The sequence below is a fragment of the Miniopterus natalensis genome, chromosome 9 (assembly GCF_054644295.1).
Source record: "Miniopterus natalensis isolate mMinNat1 chromosome 9, mMinNat1.hap1, whole genome shotgun sequence".
Lineage (NCBI taxonomy): Eukaryota > Metazoa > Chordata > Mammalia > Chiroptera > Miniopteridae > Miniopterus > Miniopterus natalensis.
Genome location: NC_142089.1, coordinates 48268413 through 48288001, shown reverse-complemented (window position 1 = coordinate 48288001; position 19589 = coordinate 48268413). Strand labels below are relative to the sequence as shown.

Sequence of the window (19589 nt, the reverse complement as noted above, 5' to 3'; positions counted from 1 at the left end):
GGATTTTAGCTCTTTGTTCCATGTGAGATAGGGAGCTATTGAAGAGTTTCGAGCAGAAAGAGAAGATACAGAATGTATCTCACTGGAGACAGCAACCTTTGAGTTCTGTTATAAGGGAGAAATGGGGCAATGGCATAAGGGATGCAGGCAGGTGACAAGAGAAGGTATGTTTCATTTTTCAGAGAAATAATAGCATGACTTTATGTTGAATATAGGGCTTGAAATTATAATCACAGTTCTTTCCTTTTCTGCTTCCCAAGTACACTGCTCTATTTGACTGCCTTTATGTATTGAGAAGGGGCTATATTTGCTTGATCCACGTATTCCATTTATAAATGAACTATTCGATGTAACCAAGTTAAAGGAAATAACTTCTGAAATCTATAAAGAAACTTGAGTTTTCCATTTCTGGACATGTAAAGCATCTAACTACAAAACTGATTTCTTAAAAAGTTTTTTCAAATTCATTATCTTTTCCAATAATCTTTTCCCATAATAGAGAATTAAGAAAACATGTTATGGCACAAACTGCTTGCTAAATAACTACAGTGGTCAATTATTCAAAATGCCCCTTCAATAAATTTATGACTATGGCTCAAGAATTTAATGATCAACTCATTTATATAAACAGAATATTTTTTTTTAATATATCTTTATTGATTTCAGAGAGAGGAAAGGAGGAGAGAGAGATAGAAACATCAATGATGAGAGAGAGTCATTGATCGGCTGCCTCCTGCACACCCCAACCGGGGAACAAGCCCGCAACCTGGGCATGTGCCCCGGCTGGGAACCGAACCACAGTCTCCTGGATCCTAGGTCGAAGCTTAACTGCTGAGCCATGCCCGGCAGCGACCTGAATATTTTTAAAGTGATATTAAACTTTTGGTTAAACTGTCCCTGCATTTATGTTATGAGTTAATTATTCTTTTAGACAAGATTAATTTACTTTCTTTTTTTTTTTCCTTTTTTTTTTTTTTTTTTTTTTACTGAATTGCTCATTTAGTAAAAACAATGTCAGCTGTAAGGGATTTTTGCATAACTGGCCATCTGGTTCAAGGTAACGATCACAGACTGCACCCTGCAAGTGATTCACAGGTTCCATTAGCTTCCTCCTTCAGGGACCATGAAATAGGTGATAACCATAATTGTCAATTTCACAAAGGCATCTTTTTGAGGCAATAAGTCTGAAGCTTTCATTGACCATTTGTTTTAAAAAGAAGCTTTTCTGGTTTGTGTTTGGAATTTGAATACAGCTACCAAGAATCACCCAGGTGCTACATAATGGACTTGGACGAGAAAACCTGGATTTGAATCCTGCCTTTGCCCCATACCAGACCAGCAACTCTGGCAAGGGCTCACTTAGCTCAGCTGTAAAATGAAAAGAATCCTTGCCTCTCTGCTATGGTGAGGGTGGAATGATCACATTGTAGACTTACAAACCAGCCATCATGGACTCCCAGTAAATTTGCCTGAATCAGCTGCACCGGACATCAGATCAAGCCAAGTCCTTCCCTTTTTTCCTCAGTAAAGAGTTCTTCATACAGTGCTATTTATATCCTTATAGCCACCTCCCTAGAGAAAAGGTAGGACTTCTGAGTTAAACATGTATTCAACCTACTAAGGGGGAAAATTTTTGTTTTGTTCCCACTGACATCTCAAAAGTTTACATCACTATTTCTCTCATGGAGGGACTGGGAAGGGAAATGGGCTCTCACTGGTGTGCATTTTATTTTAATAAATGACATACCATATTATAGTAACCAATACTTTACCCTGAATATACTTAACTTTTTTTTTTTAAATATATCTTTATTGATTTCAGAGAGAGGAAAGGAGAGGAAGAGAGAGAGATAGAAATGTCAATGACGAGAGAGTCATTGATTGGCTGCCTCCTGCATGCCCCAGACTGGGGATCGAGCCCCCAATGAGCCCACAACGAGCCCGCAACATGGGCATGTGCCCTGCCCGGGAATCGAACCCCTATTGCCTGGATCCTAGGTCAACACTCAACCGCTGAGCCTGGCTGGGCTTAACTCTTCTTAATCCAAATGGAAAACATGCATTAATGTTTGTTATATACATAAACATACTTATGTATTGGGGTTATAAAAATTTATGAACTTTGATACAGCACATCGAAACCCCTTGTTTATATTATCTTGGAATTTTATCTTGCAAGTCAGTGCACTGAAAACTAAAAACATTGAACATGACTGTCAAGCTACAGCTAGGACACCATGGAAAACTTGGGAAGCAATATAGCCTATATAACTTCATGGAATTTGGAGTCAGAAAAAAAAAAAACTGGGCTTAAATTCAGACTCTGCCACTGACCATGCATAATTTTGAAAAATTTTTGAACCTCAAAGTCTCAGTTTCCTCTTTGTGAAGCAAGGATATTAATAATACTTCTCAGGGATTAAGTGGATTGAATAAAATAATGCATCTTGAGCTCAAAATAATGTCATTATTATGATGAGGAAAAGTTAATGCAATCTAACTAAATCTGGAATCCCTGGGTACGGGAGAGGTAGTTGAAGTTATCAGTTAAGTATGCTAACAAGTTCACTTAGCTTAGAAACCAGAAGATTCAAGTTTAAGTAACAGCCCAGCTTTTTTTTTTTTTTTTTTTTTTTTTTTTGGCTAGCTACATGCCGTTGGCCAAGGCCCAATCACTTTGTACCACAGCCCCCTCATTTAACTGTTAGGTATTAATAAGATTAGTTACAATTTGTTAAGCACTGACCATCTACCATGCAATCTTATAGGTTTTTGAGGGAGAAACTCCTCTACCCTCAAGGTTCTTTCAGCTTTCTAATAATCGAATAGACGTGAGACAGACTACCAAGAGAAAATAACGAAGTTTAATACATATGTACGTAAGGTAACCCATATATATGAGAGGTTCAAAGACAGAAAGGGAAAGTGAGGTGTATATGACATTCTGAGCTAAGGATCATCTTAGGGTTTCAGAGGGCAGGATGGTCACTGCAGAAGAATAAAAGCAGATATCCAGTAATCAGGAGTCGGCCCAATGGTTACCTCTGATAATACCAAGGGCAGGGTCCCTAATTCAAGTTCTTCTAGGTAGTTAAGGGAGGGCAGGAGTTTCTCTTGAGCCAGCAGGGTCTTGGTTGCCTTTAGCTCAAAATGACCCTCATACCACAGAGACACATCTTGGGGTGACTGGCTCGGAAGCCATTTAGACATAAACTAACCGGTCTTTACAATCGCCCTTCACAGTACATGTTCTTACCTCTATTCTACAGGTGGCTGAAACTGAGGGAAATTAAACTTGTTCAAAGCCACACAGCCAAGTGGTAGAACCTGGCTCCACATCCAGGTTTAGAAGTCTCCAAATCTTGTCCCTGGGGGCCCAGCGAACTACCTGCCACCAGCGTCTCCTAGAGAGGCTCGGAGGACATTATTCCTGTGCAAGTGCTTTTTGAATTGAGACGTCCTGTTACAAAGGTGAAGTATTACTGTCACTCCTCTATGTCCATATAAATAATTCACAAAACAGGTCTGTGATTTACCTCAGTGCCTGGGAACCTGAAAGATTACACTTCGAGCTCTCTTTCATCTCCTCTTGGAATTGTGCCTTGACCTCAATTTCCCTTGCACAGACCTGACAAACAACGTCCAGGGGCAGGTACCCAGCCGGCTCAGAGTCGGCTGCCGCCCTGGGGGCCGGGCACCGAGGCCGCGCGCTTTTCCTTGAAATGTGAGCTAAATACTTTCCCGGGCTAACTTCTCACATCAACCAGCGCTTTAGAAAAATCACGCTGCCCTCGCACCCAGTTCTGGGCCTGGGTGCAGGCAATCCTAATTAGGGCAAACTCCGGGCCCTTTTCAAGGACGTGGTGTGAAATTTAGAGCTGATTCTCCCCTCTGACAATTTGGTTAACTAATCCCACGTAGTTAAGTATAACCTTGAGGTCTCCCCCGTTGGTATCATAAACCTACCACCAAAGAGTTTCTTGTTATTAGTGCACACGAGGGGCAGGCAAATTGGGGCCAAGCGGGCCTGGGCTTGGTATCCCCTAAAGGCGCTGCGTTCCCCCCGCCCCGCCCGCGCGCCCCGCCCCGGGAGATGCTCTGCGCGGGCCTCTCACCCCCTCTCACCCCCTCTCACCCCCTCTCACCCCCTCTCACCCTCTCTCACCCCCTCTCACCCCCTCTCAGCCCCTCTCACCCCTCTCACCCCCTCACCCCCTCTCACCCCCTCTCACCCCCTCTCACCCCCTCTCACCCCGAAGAGGAAGCAGGGGGGTCAAGTCCAGGCAGAGGGAGGGCGCGCACTCGCCCAGCCAGATCTGGACTCCGGGGAGGCGCTCGGGCCCCGCGGCTTATCGGGGACCCCTACCGCACACGCGTTTGCGGTAGAAAGAAAGATCGCGCGCTCCCCAGAAGCCGGATCTCCGAGCCCGGGGACCCGGCCCTTCCCCGAGTCTGGGGCTTACCTTGCCCCTTCCCGGTCGGGCTCTCTCCCTCCCCCTGGGGCGCTCCCCCCGGGCGCCCCGCCGCGTCCAGCCCGGGGCGCGCCCGCCGGGCGGGTCTCCCCCAGCGCCGCGTGGGAGAGGCGGGGGCGCGCCGGCGGGGAGCCCGAGCGCCCGGCCCTTACCTCGGACGGCGAGATCTCAAACACGTCGGCGATGCGGGCGTAGAGCTCCCGGATGCTGCAGAAATTCTCCACTCGGCCCGTGGCGCTGCCGTGCGCCAGCTGCGCGTAGAAAACCAGCCTGGGCGGGGTAGCCGGGGGCGCCGGGAGGTGGCTGCCGTCGGCGCCCGCCGGCTCGCCCTCCACCAGCGGGGCGGTCTCCTTGGCCCTGCCTTTCTTCTTCCCGCGCAGCCCCAGGGGCATCTTGCCGGGCTGAGGGCGGCGCCCACCTGTGCTGCGGCCGCTGCCTCCCGGGCCGTGCGCCGCGGACTTTGCGCGCTGGGCGCGCGGGCTCCGCGCAGGTGACCGCCGCCGCCCCGCCAATGGCACAGGTGCTTCCGCCCGGCCGCGCCTGGGCAGGGCCCCTACCCCCGCCCCGGGGCGCTGCGGCGGGACCCTGAGCAGCCATGTGTCATCCCTCCGGGTGGATCTGGAGAGAAGAAAAGTTGTACCATCCCCGCGCCTCACCGCCGGGTTTCTCCCCAACCCCCAGCCCCTTGTTTAAAAAAAAATGGCTCGATTTCCTTAAAAGCCTTGGGATGCTGAAGCTACGGAACAACGAGTCTTAGAATACGGACGTGCTGGCCCCTGTGTCTTTCATAAACGTGTGGTAGGCACCCACACGAGCGGGACCCGCGCCTTCATGTCGGTGCGCCTGAGCCTTCGGGGATATGAATTTGTCAAATCCACCTTTACCTGCCTTCTCTGCGCCTTGCACCCTGCAGGGCAGAACTGGACGGGAGACTTTTGAGACTGGTGCCCCATTCAGTTTCTATTCAAACACCCTCGATACCTCTCGGTCATCTTTTTCACTTTTTCCCAGGCTCACTTCTCTCCCAAACATTCAGTTCCCTCCCCAAGTCATTTGTTCCACCTACGCCCTTTTTGGTCCCCGCAGTGGACCCTGCCTGAGGGCCCTACACAGAAAGTCAAGGCCATTCAAGGTGAGGTGTGAGCTCCCTTCCTTCCCCGCCCCTCGTCTGCAACTCCACCCACCACCCTTCCCCAAAACTGCGGAGAAACCTCTTATTTGACCCTAAGATCTGTCTTCACCCCTTCAGGACCTCTATTTTTTAAGCTACCTGTGGACTGTTGTCCTTCCCCCCCGATGCTGCTCAGTGATCCTCCAAAGCCCAGATCTCCTACACGGTTTTCAAGTCGCCCTCCATCCCGGCAGTCGCCCCCACCTGCATTTTCACAACAAAGCAAAACAGCCTTGAATTACTGGCAGCGTTTCCTCACCTCCCCCTTTACTCAGGCTCGCTGTGACCAGACTTTGCCCCCACACTCCACTGAAATTGCTCTTTCTCTGGTCAGCACGTCTTAATCATCAGCTATGGTTCACTCTTTTCAGTCTTTATCTTACTTGACCTTTGGAAGCATCTAACCGCAGGCACCATTTCACTCTGTTTTGACTTCCTGACCTCTCCCGCTCTTTGCTGCTACTCTGCAGAAATTGTAGGCTATTTTTCTTTGGCCAGCTTCTTTTCTTTGCATGCTACTCTCCCCGAATGACGACCTCTATTTTCTTGGCTGGGTTTTTTGGGTTTTTTGTTTGCTTAACCCTCACCGAGGATATGTTTTTGTTGATTTTAAAGAGAGAGGAAAGGAGAGAGAAACATCAATGTGAGAGACATCTGTCAGTTGCCTCCCATACTCGCCCCGACTGGGGATCAAACCCACAACGTAGGTATGTGCCCTGACTGGGGATCGAACCCACAACCTTTTGGTGTACAGGACGATGCTCCAACCAACTGAGCCACCCAGTCAGGTCTTAACCTTGCTTCTCTGTTATTGAACTCCAAATTTATATCCCCGGTTCAGCCTACCAGAAAAGGAATGTACTGCAGGACACTTAGCCTGAGATTGTGCAAACACATCCTTTCTCCTGAAAGCATCTTTGTTTTACTCCTGATTTCAGGAAGTGGGGTCACATACCCAGAGGTCCAGGCCAGACGTCTTTGAATCATCATACCAAGTTTTTCCCTTTCCCCTCACCTCTCGTCATTTCAGTCCTGAAAAGTCGTGTCTCTCACATTAAAGTTGGCAGATATACTGGTGGAGGAGAGGGGAGCCTACTTTCTTTAGAGTAATTTTTAAATTTTTGTGTTTTCTGTTTCTGTGGCTTAAAAAATTAATATAAATGTATTCCGGTTCATATTCTTGTTCATACTCAATGAAAGTAGAATAGTGCTGCAGGATCTCAGGGCTTGAATTTGCCTTTGTGTTTATGATTGCTATTGCACTAAATAGTACTACCTTAATTGCCTTGGGCTAATGAAAAAAGAATAGAAAATACCTAATAAGTAAGTGATGCATTCCCATCGAGTGAGAGCCAAATAATTTCACAATGTAGTGTATGGATAAAAAGTTCGCTGAAGTTTGATTAAAGAAAAATAGGAAAAGATGTGAGTCATCAGAGGGTATATGCCAAGTACATGATCAATACCTAGACAATAGGAGGGAACACTAGAGGGTGTGAAATTAAGAAAAACTTCAAAAAAAAGAATATCCTCAAGCTGTGTCAAATAAAATATCAAATAAATAGAGCAAAAGTATTGGCATAGGGTAGGAACATTCAATTCTATAGCCTTTCAATTCCCTTTAATTTCAAAATCCTCTTATTTATCTAGAAAGTGAAAGTTCCCTGCAAGGCCTACATGAAGCTCACCTTTACTGGAAACCTCATTTAACTATAGTGACTGAAGGAAACAGATGGTACACCCAATAATATTTGGTGATGGTTTAATAAAGGGATTGGGCCCAGCTGGACATGGCTCAGAGGTTGAGCATCAACCTAGGATACAGGAGATTGAGGTTCAATTGCCAGTCAGGGCACATGCTCGGGTTACAGGCTCAATCCCCAGTCAGGGGTGTGCAGGAGGCAGCCGATCAATGACGACTCTCATCATTGATGTTCCTATCTCTCTCTCTCCCTCTCCTTTCCTCTCTCTGAAATCAATAAAGATTTCTTTAAAAATAAATAAAATAAAAATAAATAAATAAATAAAGGGATTGGGCAGGTGGTGGTCAAGGTATACTCATAACTTAACCTGACCCGATACTACCATTAGACCTTATCAACAGGCACACCTGCTCTGGCCCTACAAAGTGTACAAAACCTATAAGGTACAGAGTCCACAGGGTCAAGGGGCATAGCCACCCAGAACTCATGCCCTTCCTTCTAGACCATGCTCTGGTTACATAGAATCCTGGATTTCCCTACTCACATGGCCCCAAGTCTGCTTCCAGAAACTACATAGGTTTTCCCAGAGTCCAGGCAGCCAGTACCCCTGGTGTGCACAACCCTGTGCCTGGGGGAGGCCAAGGAGCAGCTCTTTGCGGAGTGGGGAGGGAGGGTACTGGGTAGGCTACAGGCAGAACCTACATGTGCATCCCCATGTCTCTACCTTCCAGTATGGAACTCTGGTGAACCGTAAATTTGAACTTGGCCTTTCAGATCATTATGAAAATAAATTGGTCAAAATAGGAGAATAGAACATATTGACAGTTTGTTTTTAAGCAATAAGTTGTCAATAGTTGGATATGGTATCTAGGCCTCCATTTGTACTCTTGCCCCAGGTCCCACAAATGAGAATGACCTCATTCTCCTTCCCCCCTCAGATCATCTGCCCAAACTCAACATTAAACTTAATCAGATGCAGGGGGGGAGTTGGGGAGGAGGGAGGAGTCTCTGTTGATATGGCCCAGGTTGCAGATGCCTCCAGAAAACACTGAAAAAGGTGAAGGTTGGGCACAACAGCCTACCCAATTCCTCATTTCCCTGAATTCTTAATGCACGTCTAGAAATAGTCCTTTACAACAAAGTTTAAGGATGCTGACTTTTTTCACAAATGGTAAATTATCTACCTAACCACACAGCTCCTTGATAATATGGGGGAAAAAGAAACTTTCCTCTACCTTCAAGGTTCTTTCGGCTGGGCTAACAATCAAAAAGATATGAGACAAACTAACAGAAGATAACCAGATTTAATACATAGGTACACTTGGGAACCGCACATACACAAGAAGTTCAAAGACAAAGGGGAAATGAGGTGTATATGACGTTCTGAGCCAAGGATCACCTTGGGACTTCAGAGGGGAGGAAGGCAGAAGGATACGAGCAGATGTTCAGTAATTAAGAAGTTTGCCATGCACTATAGATGGGTCAAAAAAAAAAAGCTCTCTCTGATCATCTCTTATTATGGGCAAGGCCCCTAATTCAAATTCTCCTAGTTAGTTAAAGGTGGTAGGAGGAGTTTCTTTTGAGCCTGCAGGGTCTTGGTTGCTTTAGCTCAAAACGATCCTCAAAAGCACATCTTGAGGATGATTCATTCTGAACCCCTACAGTAGAAACCATGTTTTATATTCCTCTTGAATATCCTCTCAGATTTTCATATAGTACTATGTATGTAATAGATATCAATAAATATGACTGGATAAAATAAAGTGACCTTTGTTACTACCTAGGATAAATGAATTAACTATAATTAATCAAAAGCACTGTCTTCACTTTATATCTAGGTTTACAGTTCAACCCAGATTATTGATTTACAGTATTTCCACTCAGTAGCTTTTGGTGTTTCTAACAGTCAAAAAATATCAACTATAAAAACAAATATTCAGGGGTCTAAAAAAAAATACTAGGATTAAATTAATATAACCTTATATGTCTGCCAAAAGCAATAACATTACCTTGTTTATAAGAAAACATGTAGTCATCAAATGAATCATAAGATAAATTTACTAACTTGTTTTTCCCAGCAAATATAGCTTCTAATTACAACATGTAACATTAGTTCTGAAGAAACGAACTGTCCCCCACCCTTGACACCCTTACCCTTCCCCACCCCAGCTATGTCAGTATCCAGTAAGCAAATACTTGAGAGAAAATAAACACAGGATTTGTTAAACCACGTGCAGTTTTCTCGGGAACTAAAGATAGCATGTTTTATAGTTGCATGGCAACCATAAACAACTGAAGATGACAAGTGGGCAAGGAAAAAACCTTTAATTCGCTGAAATTCAAAGACTTTTTGAGGAATAATTGGAAATAGAGAACTGGAAAGTGGGAAGAAGAAATGGAGGTGAAATAATATAGTGGGAAGTATAAAGTTAATCAGTAATAATAAGCAGGTGTTTATTGAGCACCTACTATGTGTCTGCCTTAATGCTCAGTATTTTACATGCTTTATTATCCACAGATACTTGGAGGAAATCGTCTGGCAAGGAATCCAAATTATTCTAAATCTCCAAGGTTATGGTAAATAAAACCATAAAGAAGCAAGAACAGATGTCAACAGTAAGCTGACTTAATATAAGTTCTTCTACAATAACATAAATATGAAAGGGCTGCATGGGATTTAGAAAACAGCCACATTCAAAAGTCACATATCTTAATCATTCAAGAAGTGCATACAAAACTGAAAATAGTAATAGTAATTAGTTGACACATAAGCCTTTCAGATTTGGGCAAATAATTTCCTTTATACAAAATCCAAATGGTACATAGAGTAAAACAAATATTTTCAATGAAAACAACCTAAATAACCCTTTGAAAATAATCATAGTGATTTTAAGGTCAAGATATAGCAAAAACAAAAATGAAAAATGTAATTCCTCTAAAGAAAAATATTCACATAAGAGTAGAAAGTCTGGAGTAATGATATTATACATCAGAAATATGAAACCTGGGGTCACTCTACTATCCATTTGCTGGGGGAAAAGGTAAAAGATTTCCAGGACCCAAGAATCATCAGCTGATGATGAGATTATTGTCTCCAACTGTTCCATTTTGAACTTGAAATACATGTAAATGGTAGGTTTTCAAACATGCCAATACTTTTTTATTTTATTCCTTGCTTTTATTGGAAAAAATTATACTAGTAAATATTATCCAAAAAGTACTTTGCCACATTTGGTAGTTAAAATTAGAACACTGAATTTAGCCAGAAAGTTTTTAAAATTAAGATTTTAATCTGAAAACTGATCACTATAATATAATCTCAGTAACTTAAGATAAAATAATTCAGGTTTTGCTGTAATTTTAGCAGAGAAAGGGCTGCGTTTGTATCTGACAAACAGAATGTGGAGAATGTTGATTTACATGGCATAGCTATAACCTGAAGGTCCAAATGGAATTTTTAAGTGGGCATCCTGCTTTTCACTTTCCTTTTCAAAGTCAAGGAAACAAATAGGAATAGTAAATACATATAGATAGCTAGATGATGATGATGATGATAGATGATAGATGATGATAGATAGATGATAGATAGATGATAGATAGATAGATAGATAGATAGATAGATAGATAGATAGATAGATAGATGATAGATAGATAGATAGATAGATAGATAGATAGATAGATGATAGATAGATATAGATGATAGACAGATAGATAGATAGATGATAGATAGATAGATAGATAGATAGATAGATAGATAGATAGATAGATAGACAGATAGATAGATGATAGATAGATAGATGATAGATAGATGATAGATAGATATGATAGAGATAGAGATGATAGAGATAGATAGAGATAGAGATAGATAGAGATAGAGATAGAGATAGAGATAGAGATAGAGATAGAGATAGAGATAGAGATAGAGATAGAGATAGAGATAAGATAGAGATAGAGATATAGAGAGATAGAGATAGAAAAAAATCAGCCATGAGGGAATGTTATAGAGAGATGATATCATTTCCTATACTTTCCACAACTGTTATAAATCAGGGAAACTGTTGTTCATGATATTGATTAAGTGCCTGAGTTTTGGATCACGAATCCTGATTCAAGTCATCTTGCTATTATAAATATGATTTATATAATATAATATTATATTATACAACATGATATATAATATATGACTGATTTTAGGAAAATCCTTCAATCTCTCTTAAAGATATTAACATTTTATGGTTAATATGAGGTTAACATGAAGTAACATTTATAGATCAACTGGTATAGTACCTAGCACATAGTAAATGATAAAGAAATATTAGTTATGCCCTATGATCCAGGAGATCACGGTTCGATTCCAGGTCAGGGCACATGCCCTGGTTGCGGGCTCCATCCCCAGTGGGGGAGCGCAGGAGGCAGACGATCAATGACTCTCTCACCACTGATGTTTCTGTCCCTCTCTCTACCACTTCCTTCCTCTCTCTGAAACCCAGAAAGACATTTTTTTAAAAAAAAGAAATGTTAGTTATTATTGCACAGTAGGTGTTCACGATGAAAATTAATGACATACTGTAAAATCCTATAGTGTTTTTTGAATCAAGTATATGTTCTGTGTTTGATAATAGTTTTCATGTGGCATATTTCATTGTATTCTTAAACTCTGAAAAAAAGGCTATCTAAACATGATATATATTTAATTATTCAAAATAATGAATCAGAATATTTTATTCCAAACATTTTGAATCAAGAAAAGTTGGTTTAAATAATAAATATGTTATAAGAGAAATGTTATAAACACTTGAAATCCAATCATTTTAAAGTACAATAGAAATTTTCAACAATTAAGCTAATCACCACATTTTTATCTACTCATTGAATCAAATCTTGAAGTACATTTATTAGCAAATAAATATTTCAAGTTTTAAATTAAACTGGAAAATAAACAATCTATCTTCATGTTACAGTATATTTAATATTTAATTCAGAATAATCCATTTACTTCTTCTAAATTGTTTCAATTTCTTATGTTTTAAAACCATTTTGCGTAATCTCCCTACTTGGACATTTTTCTTAAAAAGAAGCATTAACAAATAAGTACCATAAAATGTCAGCTATTATAAATTATTCAGCATAAATTCAACTGAACATTTATTAAGAAATTGTTTTGTATCAGACCTGACCTAAATGCTGGGCAAGAAAAGTCTATTTTCAAGAAGACCAAGGAAGATTAAGACTACTTTAACTTCCTTCTCAATCTTTATCGTTTAGAAGGTGGAAATCTATTTTCCTACTTAAATAGAAAATTTAAATTTTACCATCCTTTTGATTGTTAAAATAAAAGATGGTTTCATTTATCTGACTTCCCCAATAGCAAAACCAGAGTGCAAGGCCTTAGGATTTTGGAGTAAGGGCAAGTCAACAAGCATTTTCCCTTTGAAAACTTCTGACTTGCTGATGGGTACCAAGCAATTATGTGACCCAAGCTGCTCCTTGTGAATTGAATATCAGTTGGTCTACCAAATCATAAAGGTGAAACATGCACTCCACTATTAATGGAATAAGTAATGCATTCCATTAAATAGAAATTGTATGGTAAGGCTGGTGCCAAGTAAAGACTAGTTACAAAGGAGGAAAAAACAAGGGCCTGGATCTGCACAGCATCCTGGCACCAGCCCGAAATGGAAAGCTGCTGTGTTACATCCCACCACCGCCCGAAGCACATGGTGAAGGAAAAGCAGCCCAGTGTGCAGAACTTTGGGCAGTTCACTTGACTGTTCACTTTGCAAGGAAAGAGAAATGGTCTGATGTCTACTTACTCTGGCCACATACCCCTGGCTGCTCTAGCTGACAATGTAAATCAACAAGAGGATCTTTAAGTTCTTGGGAGAAGCCCGGCCCAGCATGGCTCAGTGGCTGAGCGTCGACTGAGGATCCAGGTGATCGGGATTCGATTCCTGGTCAGGGCACATGCCTGGGTTGCGGGCTCAATCCCCAGTTGGGGGCGTGCAAGAGGCGGCTGATCAGTGATTCTCTCATCATTAATCTTTCTATCTCTATCCCTGTCCCTTCCTCTCTCTGAAATCAATAAAGATATATATATTTTTTTTAATTAACAATAAGGTCTTAGGAGGAGCTCAAGAGCACAGAACCCCAGGCTCTGCCTAATCACTATTGATCATTCCTGTTTGCTGCTATCCATTAAGCAAGGACATTGTCAGAGTTTTACCTTTAAACCCTCAGTGAGAAGCACACTGGGAGAAGGAATTCCCAGCCCAAGGGCCTTACATTGAAAGAGGAGGGAGAATAAACAACCAGGACTATCAGTCAGTCTACATCTGTTTCCATCAGCACTTCCTAACGCCAAGGTCTGGTAATGCTCTGCAGTTAGCATCTGCAACCCGGGCTGTTGCTTCCTATTTCAGAAGTGAAGCGGCCTGCAATGTCTGTCACGAGATAATACAGGAGAAAGGCAAGAGCAGACTTAGCTTTCCTCTAACTAATCCTCTCACCAGCTTGCCATTCATCAACTCTGGCAGACTAGTTCAAGACAGGCCAAGCCTCTGTAGGGTTCCTCCGGTTTCCATCTAACTCCATAGCTTTTCTAGGGTTGATGATCAGAGAGGGAGCTTGCAGCTTCTGCTGTTTTCCTGCTATGTTGGCCAGGAACTAGAAACCCTGGAATTCTCATGAATCTAATGCCTGGCATGGAGTTTGCTCTTACATGCTTAATTAATATTGACTGAACAGATCCGAGTACTGAGGCCTGGTATTAGGATTCTAAATTCACTTGCAATGGAAAGATGCTATGACTCAGAATAGCTAATATTTACTGTTGAGCCAGACACACTTATAAGTGCTGATTTAAGTGAGGTAATGCATTTAGTAAAATGAAACAACTACAATTTCCTTTTGTGTTCTGAGTGGGAAATAAGAAGCATACTTCTTTAGAGTAACAACATGATTTAAGTGCTCACTGTGTGTGATATTTAATTTGTGTCAAGTTGAGTAGGCTAAGGGATAGCTGGAAAAATATTATTCTGGGTGTGTCTGTGAGGGAGTTTCTGGAAAACATTAACATTTGATTGAGTACACTGGAAAAGAGATCTGCCCTCACCGGTGTGAGTTGGCATCATCCAATCCATTGAGGGCTACAATGGACCAAAAACGGGAAGGAAGGGCAAATCTCTCTCTCTTCTTGAGCTGGGGTGTCCATTTTTTCCTGCCCTGGTACATTGGAGCTCCTGGTTCTGGGGCTTTCAAACTCTGGAATTTATACCTGGGGAACCTCTGGTTTCTCAGGCCTTAGGACTTGGACTGAATTATACCACCAGCTTTCCTGGTTCTCTAGCTTGCTTACGGCAGATTGTGGGACTTCTCAATAACTACTTGAGTCAATTCCTATTGTAAATCTCCATATCTATTTCTCCAGAGAATCCTGACTAATACACTATATACAATGATTTTCCTAATAAGGCTAACCTTCCAAATTAGTCAGCTAATACTATGATATTTTTTCTGGAAAAAAAGAAGAACCTTTAGTTTTTCTGAATATATATTTTCATGACTTTGGAAACTATACACACACACACACACATCACTGAATGCAAATTAATTTTCTAATAATTTCTAATTTTTTAAAAGAACAGTTATTAGACAATTTCCTGGCTGCTGCCTTAGAGATATATGTACATGGCCCATTTAATTATATCCCAGAAGCAGACCTTGGACTGAAATAGCAGTAATAAAGAGGACACTTACGTGAAGGTCTATGAATTCCAACAGACTACACATAAATAGTGTATGTACAGTCTCCTAAAGCATCAAGATTACACTTAATGGTTACAAATGAAAACCATTGAATGAAACAACCTAGGAAACATACTTTTCCCTACATTATTTTTGTGGTCACTAATCATGACCATCAAATTAAATCATGTGAAAACAGAATTCAATCAGACACTTTTAATGGTATTTTGTTTTCTCATATATAATCCTGAGAGGAATGATTGTGGTGTTGGCAAGTAGAATAAAAAGTTTTGAAAGTAAATTTAAAAAATTTTTGAAGTAAAAGTGTGTTTTATTTAAAAGTTATCTTCCCTACAATTAGGGTAAAGCAGACACATCAGAATTAAGCTCACTCAAATCCATTCTGAACTAATACTTCAAATAAATCTAATGAGAAATTTAAGACACTCTTTTCTTTCTAATACAACCCTCTCTTTATATAAGATCTTCATAAAAGTCTTTGGTTTGTAAATTTAATTTTTAAAAATATTACCAGCTGCCCTTGCCTGTCTTGCTCAGTGGTTAGAGCGTTGGCATGTGAAATGAAGGGTCTCCGGTTCTATTCCTGTCTAGGGCACATACCTCAGTTGCAGGTTTAATCCCTGGCCCAGGTAGGGGCTCGAAGGAGGCAACCAATCCATGTGTCTCTCTCACATGGATATTTCTCTTTCCCTCTCTCCCCCCCTCCTCCCTTCCCTCCACTCTCTTTAAATATATATATATAATCAACTAATACATTTGCTAAAATAATGTATAAACAGAATTTAAAGGAAATCTGAAAGCTATTGTTACAGGTGATATAGGCCTTTAATATGGTAAATTTAATACAAATACACATTCTTATCTACAATTATCTTAAGTTCTGGTGGAGGGAGAGGAATGAACTTCATTTATAAATTAATTGAAATAGTAATTGTCTTTGTTAGAATTTGCTTCATGACCAGAAAAGAGCTATATCTACTGCTGTTTCAGCAATCAAATAATGAGTTGACCATCCAATCAATAGTTTAAAAGTGAATTGAAACAAATTGATAGTTAAGTTTTAAATTTTAGCAATCACTGCATTTATATCCTTATGAGAATACCTAGGAGTGTTTTTCAAACTGTAGAGCTATTTCACAAATGTAAATCATGAAAGAAATGTAGTGGAGTACAATCAGAAAAAAAATGTAATGAACTAGAGTAAAATAAAAAATATCTGGGTCATTCCATCTAAGAAGTTTAGGTGATGTTTTATGAAAATTTAGTTTTATATACATATATATTTGTATATGAGATTATTTTTATAGGTCAAAAATTCAGATAATTTAAATTGCTATTTTTATAGATCAAAAAATTGTATACAATTTCATATGTTTCAAGCTATTATACATAAACATTTATAGACAAATGTAACCAATTAGATAGTATAAAATGTATTCTTACTGGCAAAGAGTAAAAAAATAAAACAAAACATTATTATACATTACATATTTCTAGAAAATAGCTTAATATTTAAGAATTTTTATTTCTATTGAATTACAGAGTAGTCTTGCTTATTTGTGATCTTTTTATAGTTTACTAACTTTTACCATATGTTATAGAGTGTATTGATATTTGAAAATGGACTCCAACAAGCTTTGTAATATAGAGATATTTTAAAGTTTCTAAACTTCTATAATTTTTATTATTTCTAGTAACTCCTTTTAGAATAAAAATGGTTAGGTTAAGTGAAGAATAGTCAAGAGAGGTAGGCAAATTAATCTTCTAATTTTGTTCCCTGTGCCAATTTTCCAAAGCCATATTATTCCTATTAGTTTAAATTTCAAAGCATTATGAAGCAGTAACACTACCAAATTTAAGTTCCATGCATCATCTACTGTGATTTGTTATAATTAGGAAGGGAATACATTATTCTTGTCTACTCTTCCACTATTGGTACTTTTTTTTTTTTAAAGAAACTTACAGGACCTTCCAAAGTTGTTAGCGGTACAAATAAACTTCTGGCCCATGATTATTATTATAACTACCTTGGAAAACAAGTTATGTAAACTTGAACACATCCTGAGACACAGCCATCCTCTTCTGGGTATTTACCCTAAAGAAATTTGTGCACATGTGTGCTGGGGGAAATGGACAAGAATCTTCTCGGCAGCATTGCTCATGGTAGGGAGGTTCTGGAGACAACCTACACACCATCGTTGGTAAAATGGACATGCCGTGTGTTCATACAGTGGAATATTATCCTGTAATGAAAATGAAATCCAGTTCCAGGCAACAATATGGGTAAATCTCATGGGCATGTTAAGTGATAGTAAAACACACAAAAAAGGTATGAATGTAATCACATACTACTCAAAAACTGGCAAATCAATATATTGTTTAGAAATGCAGAGGAAAGTATGTAAAAAGCCAGAAAAAGATTATTGCAAAATCAGGTCAGTGGTTACCTGTAAGGGAGAGAGGAAAGAGGTTAACATTGAGATGGGCACACAGGGTGCTTCGAGGTCCTAGCAATGTTCTAATTCTTGTTTTGGGGGAAAAAACCAAGCTGAATTCTAAGTGCCCTAGAAGGCAGAACACTGCTCATAGTCCCTGGGTGAGATTTACTCATGTGTCCACACCTAACTGCAAAGGAAGCTGAGAAGAACTGTACTCCAGCTGTCTGTGTCCACTGCCCAGAACAGCACCTGGCATCTCAGTTGGTCCCAGCCAAATCTGTTGAATGAATGAATACTGGCTGTGTGACTTTGGACGAGCAAATTAACCTCTGAAGACATTGGTCATCGCTTTTGCTCAATGCAATATGACTTTAAACAGAGGCCATTATAAAACAATTTTATGGCTATAAATGCAGCATGTGCTCCTTGGAGAAAAATTTTTAAATAATGAAAATAGGTATAAAAATGAAAGCAACAGTCACCCTTAATCCCACTATTTCAAGATCATCACAGTTAAACATTTCAATTTGTTTTCTTCCAGTGTTTTTTCTATAGATAGCATTGTATCCTAATTTAAAATTTTTGAGCTGCTTTAAAATAAAAAATTAAATAATAAAATTTTAAAAGTAATTATTCTATATATTCCTTGTTAGGAGTACAACATTTTTAAAGCCACCTAGAGCATACAAATCATCTTATTAAACTTTTTATTTTACCAGTAAAGAAAAGGTATGGCAGAGAGGTTAAACAACTTGCCAAGTTACAGATGTCAGTGATAAAACCTGATGCCTAGTAGTATTCTTTCCACCATCATTTTGTCTTCCTTCTTAAGTGGGTCATATTGTAAATAGGCCACCTTTTCTATTATATTGTTATGTACTTTAATTATTTTATCTTATACAGTGGTCCCTCGGTTTTCAAGTGTGACCCGTCCTGGAGGCCGGCCGAGGTCTGAAACGTTGGAAACCGAGGGATCCGCAGCCGACAGCTGGGCCTCAGGCCCTCGCCCTCAGCGGGAGCCCGGGGCCTGTTCCCCTTCCCAGGCGGTTCGAAACCCGAAGCATTTCCTTCTGGGTCTACAGCACTCGTAACCCTAAATGTTCAACAGAGAATTCAAAAACCGAGGTGGCCCTGATTTCAGAAGTGAGCAAAAATAACACTCATTTAAAAAGAATAAAGATATATTGACCCTCTTTCTCCAAAGACATTTGTTAAAACATATTATTACTAGTATAAGCATTTTCATAACTGTACAAATATAACAACTAAAAATATTACAAGCAACTTATCCTTCCAAAAAAAGCAATTTTTAACTTGTTTGGATGTAAAGTTTACTGGGCTCAGGTATGAGACAGCATGAGAAGCTATGTAAACCCACTCCCCAGGGAAACTGGTGAAAATTCTTTTTTAAAACAACTTTTTAAGGTCTCTGGGAATGGTTCTAAGGGCACATAGCAAATGAAGAAAAATGTACTGGAGAAAATCTATTAAAATGTAGTAAGAATAGTGAGAGTCTGTGGTATTTGAACCAGGACCCACTCTATCCCTCCCACTTCCGGCTCAGTAGGAGGGACCCTCCCCTCCAGGTCACCACGGCCAAGGATGTCCTGCTACTCCCACTGGAGGAGCTATAACCCAGTCAGAGGGTTATCCTTCTGGGAAGGGCAGAACTTCACCATTTTTCATCCTGCCCAGCTAGCTGTTGCTGAGGCTAAGTTCTGGGAAAGTGTGAGGGAGACTTTGGGGATCCCTTCTTCCAGCCCCCCTCTTGGGATGGAGGATCTGCTTTGGATGCAGGTCTGCTGAAAATATTAGAGCCTTACTGCCCCTATAGTGGCTCATGGGGCAGGGATTCCATGCTGGGAGACAGGTGGAGGAGGCCTGGGCCCTCACATTGCCTGCCAGCAAGCACTCAGCTCCTAGAGCATGAGTGCCGCTCAGAAAGAACAAGACTGCCCCTACTGCCCAGCCCGGCACTAGTTTCCCATTGAGATAAGAGGGAAGAGACATGGGAGGAGCCCTCTCGAGGTCAGAAAAAAAT

At 40.6% G+C, this 19589-nt stretch overlaps 1 protein-coding gene across 1 annotated transcript in view; it reads right to left on the bottom strand.

Moving 5' to 3' along the window:
• GIPC2 (GIPC PDZ domain containing family member 2) overlaps positions 1–4864 on the bottom strand; it is a 57764-nt gene extending 52900 nt beyond the window's left edge. Inside the window, exon 1 of the mRNA XM_087820011.1 lies at positions 4625–4864. Coding sequence (XP_087676137.1) covers positions 4625–4864 — 240 coding nt within the window. The remainder of the gene's footprint in view (positions 1–4624) is intronic.
• Positions 4865–19589: the final 14725 nt, after the last annotated feature.